We start from the raw sequence: 7,369 nt of genomic DNA, 5'->3' as shown, positions 1-7,369 counted from the left end.
TGCCTATATATTGGAGCTCAGATTATGAAATGATGGACCTAAAAAAGAAGGCATCAACAAAAACAAATTTTAGAACCGACAATTCATGACATCAATATTAATCTATTAGGTATGCTAAATTAGCTATAATTATAAAAGAGAAGCTTGAGACAAATTCTTTACCAAGTTAGTGCAAGGTGGACACATAAAATAGTGAAAGACAAGCCCCCACTTTCAATAATCAAGAAACATTATTAAAGTGAGATTCATCAAACCCAGACAAAAATATACATGTGTCAAAAGCGCTACACCCGAAAGCAACGCCTGTCAATTTCAAAAATCAATAATCACTTATAATTCGTCTCACACAGTGTCTGCAAAAACGGTGAATTACTTGTTTGTTTTGACTTATAAATTATTTTTCTAAAAAGTAGCTTATAGAAAAGTAATTTTGATATTTTGCAAAATAAGTACGCAGATGCAAATGTTCTTGCAGTTGAATCAGCAGCAAAATAGTCTCCAATGGCAGTCAACCCCCTTTTGGCCCTTCTCTCAGGACACAAATCTAGTGTAAATGAATTAATTTGAATAAACTTTTGAGTTAAAATTTAAAATGGCGTCGGCGTGGGAGCATTTCGGGGAGGTTGCAAATGTTGTACAGTTGACTGGGCTAAATGCAGTAGCCCTAGTATCATTGATTGTGAAGGCAGCAAACAGAGCCCGGATGCACAAGCAGAATTGCCAAAAATTTGCGCTGCATGTGAAAATGATTGGGAATTTGCTGGAGCAGCTTAAGATTTCTGAGCTTAAAAAATACCCAGAAACAAGGGAGCCATTGGAGATGCTTGAGGATGCACTGAGGAGAGCTTACGTGCTTGTAAATAGTTGTCAAGAAAGAAGCTATCTGTATCTGATTGCAATGGGTTGGAATATTGTGTACCAATTCAGGAGAGCCCAAGAAGAGATTGATCGGTATTTGAGGATAATTCCCCTCATTGCACTCCTTGATAATGCCCGGGTTAAGGTATTTATATTGATCTAGATTTCATTTTAACATTATTTATGTTGATCTAGATTTCATTTTAACATTCTTTGTATGTATAGTTTGTGTAGTCAATCCGAAATTCATTGAGAACAAGACTGTCTTTGTTGCTATACTGCTGTTGTCTCCATTAGAATAGTTTTGGACTCTGGTGCTTTATTAATTAGTTTATTGGATATTGAGTGATGGATATTCCTAGTTATTTTGTTAACCTTAAAGTTGAAATATAAAACAAATGAATTGGAAACTTAACATTAAGACCCACGACCTCAACATCAAGGTGATATGCAAACCTCAATGGTATATTCAGTTGGACCCTTAAAACTTTAGCCTTCACGCCTTTCAGATATGGGTATTTCTAAGGGCCCCTTCCCCTTTTGAAATATTTGAAACCCGAAATGTGGTTGAACATTGGAGTGATTTGGTATTGCATTTAGATTATTCAATTTGGATGAATCTGGATGCACAAACCAAAAAAGTTAAGTGTTACGAATATTACTTCTTGTTTGTCACGTATGAATTACATGCCTAAACTAAAAATTTAACCAAACATTTCATGTTTGTTTTTTATGCAGTATTTGAGTACACTGGGGCAATATAATTAATGGCATTTTGTAGTCTTGATGCTTAAATAATGTATCTCAGTTTCTTTTACATTTAGGATATTTCTTTTGTTGATAGTGGGCATAGAAAAACTGCAAGCTAAGGTAAGAGAAAAATAAATCTCATTGACCCAACTAGAGCCTGTTTGAGTCCCATTTGTATTGAAAACTGCATTTTGAAATAGTGGATTGAGAATGTGTGGTTAAAAATAAGGAAATTTTTTTGATTTGCGTGTTATATTATTTTAGTGACGAATGTATGGTTGAAAAGAAGAGAGAAAAATACATTTTGAAAATAATAGAGTTCAAACAAGGGCTAAGGCTTTATTTAATGATACTCAGAATTTGATGTGTGAAAACCTTTTCGATTGATTCATATCTAGTGAATCTTCGAGGAATTGGATGAGGAAAAGAAATTATTGTTGGTGTAAGATTATCATCTCCATGGTGTACACTGCTGTTACTCATTAATAGAGTCTTTATTGCTTCTCACCATGTAGTTCTCCATTTGATTTTGAACATTAGGATAACATGTATAATTTCTTGGTTAATGTCTATTTATATTGTTGGTATATTAGTGAAATAAGATGCCTTGCTTTATTGTTGTGAGTCTTTTTGACTAATTACAGGAAAGGCTTGAAGAAATTCAGAAAGATCAACGTGAATACACATATGATGAAGAAGACAGAAAAGTGCAAAATGCTATTTTGAACCCACAACCTTCAGAAGATGACACAATAATATTGAAGAAAAGTCTGTCCTGTACTTATCCAAAATTACCTTTTGATACAGCACTTCGCAAGGAAAATGAAAAGCTCAAGCTAGAGCTACAACGATCACAGGCTCATTTGGATGTGGCTCAATGCGAAGTAATTCAACAGTTGATTGAAGTTACAGAAAAAACAGCAGATCCCCCATCAGAGTATGCTTCACCAGTTAAAAGTTCCCAGAAATTGGAGTTGGGTAAGGCAAAGAAACCTTTTGAGAAGAACACTGAAAAGGTTCATCGTCAAACTAGCTCAAGGTCCATCTCTTTCTTGTTCATCTTAATTTAATAGCTTGATTCATTAGATTCTGTTGACGATTAAATAAATTTGTTCCCTCCCTAAGAGTTGAAGCTTTTTAATGAGGTGATTCAACTTTGAAGATCAAGTCTTACTAACACTCATTTATAAAAATTGATCCCCCTATACATGAGGGTTGGGGTGGTTTGATTCTTTTTCATATGGTAAAGCTGCTTTTTTCATCTTAGCATTTTTATTCTGACTTCTAGACTTGAGATTTTATGTTGCTAGTATAAAAGTTTCTTCAATTTCTATATTTATATGCACAGGAGGGGGGCGTCAACTGTGGAATCAAATTTGCAAGAGGAATGGCATGCAGATCTGCTCGGCTGTTGTGCTGAACCTTACTTGTGTACGTCCTCTTTGCTGACAGCTTTGCTCATATAGTTCTATTGATGTCATTCTTTTGTGAGATTAAAGTGTAGCAACACCAAAACGGAGAGGAATATAGAATTTGTATAACACTTTTGCCTTAAATCACAAAGAGAAACACCTTATTTATGCGGTTATCACTAACTATAAAAGGAAAGAATTATACTGATTACAGCATGCACTATTATAAAAGCGATCATTTATAGTTGACTAAACAGCTGCGCAACGAAAAAAAGTAAATATCATAGATTTCTAGAATCTGAAAATATACTACTCTAGCTGTAATGAAATGGGAAGATAGGAGGAGGGAGAAGAATTAAACAGACGGAAGCGAAATCTAAGCGAGAAATATCTCATTATCAAAATTGTATGAATTACATTGCATAAACTTCTTGTATATAGGGTTTATACTAATTTAATTGAAGTAGGGATGTCAATTAGTTTTGCCCAGCTGGCTCGCAAGCCGAAACTCGAGCTCGGCTCGAGCAAAAATGGTTTGGAATTTTTTTGGTCCGAGTTGAGCAAAAAATCAAAGCTCGACCCTTAGCAAGCCGAGCCGAGCTGTCTCATTTTTTATTTATTTTTTTTAAATTCGTGACAAATTAAATTTTATTTTATTTATTTTATTTTTTTATTTTTTTTATAGAATTTAAAATTAGTATAATTTATACGAATTTTTACCTTATAGCTAAAAAAAATATATCTATTTAAACTAAGTTTGAATTTGAAATTAGAAATTTGGTATAAGCAGCTACAGCTGCCTTAACATGCACACGGCTTGACTCGGGCTTGAGGCAAAATCCCAAAATGGGGCATGGCCGGAGCCTTGGCTCGGTTCTTCCGAGATACGAGCCGAACCAGCTTGGGCTTTTTTCGGGTTGAGCCACGGGACGCCCGATCCCATGAGCCAAATTTACACCCTTAAATTGAAGTAAGAAAATACAATAAAATTTTTGAAATCGAACCATAATTAAGCATCAAAATTGTAAATTGAATTGAGCCCTTGTTTCGCCCTCAGTATTTGAAACTCACTCTTTTTTTTTTTTTTTTTCAAGCTCATTTTCAACCATATATTTTATGGGACCCATATCATTTATCAACTTTTCATCGTACATTTCATCAATTTTTATCAAAATTTAATGAAAATCTCATTTTTATCTATATCAAATAGGGGCTACATAAGATCTTTTATAATATTCCATCACCCTCCATTAGCTCTTATGCAAAGTCTCGCATCAGAAAATTAATCTAGCTATACTTAGAGTGCTCTTTTTATGCATTTCCAGTTTCACTTTATTGAATCTCATTCCAGGACTCATTTAAGAAGTTATTTAAGCTGAAACAGTTTTGGAACTCTAGTGAATCTCACGAGAAGATGGACGTCAATTTCTCTTAAAATGAATTGCCACAAGAAGAATTCAGGATTTTACTATCTAAGTAATATGAAGGCTCACATTTCTAAGATAGATTGGACTTTGAATATTTAATTTCTATTAATTTTGTCATAGAAGTAAGTCCATCTTTATGTGACCATAAATCATGGCATTGTAATCATCTTTGTACAGATCACCTTGAAACTTGCATTTGTAGGTGTGAAGACCTTCCTTTGCCCTTGTAAAGCATTTTCTAAAATTTCATCAGTTGCAACTGGAAAGCAAATGTGTAAGTATTTTACTTTGGTTAGTTTTTATTCATGCATTTCTCTGCTAGCTGTATTTCTATAGAGAAGAGTAATACACAATGTTCACTTAATTCCACAGCATCGGCTGAAGTTTGTAATGAAATAATGGCCTATTCCCTGATACTGGCATGTTGTTGCTATACTTGCTGTGTCAGAAGAAAACTCCGCCGGACATTTAACATCAAGGTATTTTACTCTTATGCTTCTTACCCAGGTTTCTTGCTAATACTCAAGTAATGGCAAATTACACTCTTTTAACTGATGAAAAATTCAGGAACAGTATTATTACTAACTATAATGACATGCTTGTGTGTTGGACTCGTACTTAGGTATGGTTGGTAGGGAAAAAAGCTAAAACCATGTTCGTTAATCGTTATGCATTCCAATCCTGTCTAGAGTAGTATACCAAACATGCACTTAATGGATCGTGAGGTGCATCCGGATTGATTTTGGTTCATGAGTTATAGACTTATGGAAGTAGGGACCAATATATATGTTTTTATTTCTCATGAAAACGATAAAGAGGTAGCTGCTTAAAACTATCTTGATCTATATAACCCTGGAACTGACTTGGTACCTGATGTTACTTCCTCAACCCATATCCCAAAGTCGAAACACCAGCATCAACTTTCTCTCATTTTGCAGAATCGCACTCTGATAAGTGGTTTGATAACATTCAAAATCTTAAAATATAGTTGGTGATGTTCAGCTAGCTGTGTGATTACTATATATCAATTTATTGGCCAGATTTGGACATCAAATTTAGTCTGTCTGTTACCCTTATCGTAGTCATGCTGGTTCTTAGTTATCAAACTCCATGCTTACCCACATTACTTTTAGTTCATATATTTTGGTGTACTTAAATTACATATCATTTCTTCTGAAGTTCGAGATGTCAAGCGGAAAAACATTAGAAGGCCAACTTGTTTGAACCAGTGCTTTTGTGGTTTTGAATTGATTTTTAACAATTCTTAATGAATCTTAAATTAGATTTTTGAATCCTTCAATATGCTCACTTCATTTTCACCGTTAAGCTTTTCAAACTGCTTTGCATTAATCACACCCAAAAAAATTACATTTCAAACTGCTGCATTCTTTCTTATTTTCCAGGGTGGCCTATTTGACGATTTCTTGTCACATTTCATGTGCTGCTGCTGTGCACTAGTTCAAGAATTGCGTGAAGTTGAGATTCGTGGAGCCTACGGTATGATTTACTTTCAAAAAAATTCAACATTATATGCAAAAGGGAGAATCGCACTATTTGTCCACCTTTCACAATAGTTTATAATTAGTATCCAATGGCGAAAACAATCTAAATCTTTATAAATCATCATGTGGTCCTTGTGTATCCAACCATATGAAGTTGGGTTTTGCTTCCTAACTTGGACAGATGCCCATAAAATATGAGGTGAGGAGTGTTTTAACTACGCTGGGTGACAATTTTACGAAAATTTTGACGATTTTTAACATTGAAAACGGATTGTGCTACCGTAATGAAAGGTGAAGTAGAGAACCAACTTGCTACTGGGACAATAGTTGGTCTCCTCGGTGGATTTTTCGCTTAGCAAAACACTGTCCAAATATGTAACAGCCCTTTCCCGTGCACAATGATTCTGTTAAGCAAATGATCATATCTAAATTTCTCTCTACAGGAACACAGAACACGAGAACCAGCCCCCCTCCTTGTCAACACATGGAGTCTTAATCAAATGCTGAACCTGATGCGCACTGTTTATATACTAGTTCATTAGTATTGACTGTCAGCTTTATTTTACAGTCTAAGCTTAACCTCTCTAGATTAAGCTGGCGATCAGAAGATGTACAGAATTTACTTGGGCTCTTTTATGTTACATGGTTTTCATTCAGTTTGAGTATTCTTATTTTCCACAAAATACTCGTCCTTGGAGAAATTTACCGCAAGGATAAAATTACTTCAAAAAGACTCATTCCCCTCTGCAATAGAATGTGCGATTCACATTGACCTTCGGCTTCTAATGAAAATTTGCACAAACCGTGCATTAGCACCCAAAAAAAAAAAAATAAAAATAAAAAATAAATAAATTGTGAGCATGTGAATAGCACGTGCAACATTTGGTGTGGCAAGTTGTAATTAAAACTTACTAATTTAGGAATTAAATTGAGAATTCTATTTTACTTAAACTTGACTTTATTCTAGTTTTGCGTGGGAGGTGATTAGTTGGTCTTTTTTGAACTTTTTTGGCTGATTGTATGGGTGATCTTAGCAACATGGCTAAGTTAAACAGCTACAAAAGAATAAACCAGTTTTCTTATTATTATTCTTAAAGTCCTTTGTTACTTGCAATTCTTGAAGGATCTTACTGCTTATACATTTGCAATTGGTTCTATAAGATACGACTGACGCTATTATATGCAGTTTTACCTCGTCGAAACTCCAACAAGCACGAAATACAAATGTGCATAATCTGTGCATGTGTATTGATTACGTGAGTACATGTATCACATGTGCACCATTTTTCTTGCCACTTCAAAATAAAATTAACATATAAGTTTAAGACATCAGTTCTTCTTCGGCAGATTTGGTGCGAGAATGGGAATTCTTGCAAATTATCTATGTTGGAATGTGAAAGTAGAATTACTCAAAAATTAA

The 7,369-nt window shown here is 34.4% G+C and overlaps 1 protein-coding gene across 3 annotated transcripts; it reads left to right on the top strand.

The window, feature by feature from the left end:
* Positions 1-373: 373 nt before the first annotated feature.
* On the top strand, positions 374-6,605 carry LOC111367570 (protein MID1-COMPLEMENTING ACTIVITY 1-like). Of its 3 annotated transcripts, none has more exons than XM_022988514.1 (7): positions 374-991; positions 2,253-2,647; positions 2,957-3,039; positions 4,650-4,721; positions 4,820-4,926; positions 5,851-5,944; positions 6,393-6,605. In XM_022988514.1, the coding sequence occupies exons 1-7, from the start codon at positions 593-595 to the stop codon at positions 6,443-6,445; spliced, it is 1,203 nt and encodes a 400-aa protein (XP_022844282.1). In that variant the 5' UTR covers positions 374-592; the 3' UTR covers positions 6,446-6,605. The 3 variants fall into 3 exon arrangements, with proteins under 3 accessions (XP_022844282.1, XP_022844281.1, XP_022844280.1); XM_022988513.1 differs by having other exon boundaries at positions 377-1,003; positions 5,906-5,944; XM_022988512.1 differs by having other exon boundaries at positions 377-1,003.
* Positions 6,606-7,369: the final 764 nt, after the last annotated feature.

Source organism: Olea europaea, chromosome 18, assembly GCF_002742605.1.
Source record: "Olea europaea var. sylvestris chromosome 18, O_europaea_v1, whole genome shotgun sequence".
NCBI lineage: Eukaryota > Viridiplantae > Streptophyta > Magnoliopsida > Lamiales > Oleaceae > Olea > Olea europaea.
Note: the sequence above shows the minus strand (reverse complement) of the source record. Positions and strands in the feature narration are given on the sequence as shown.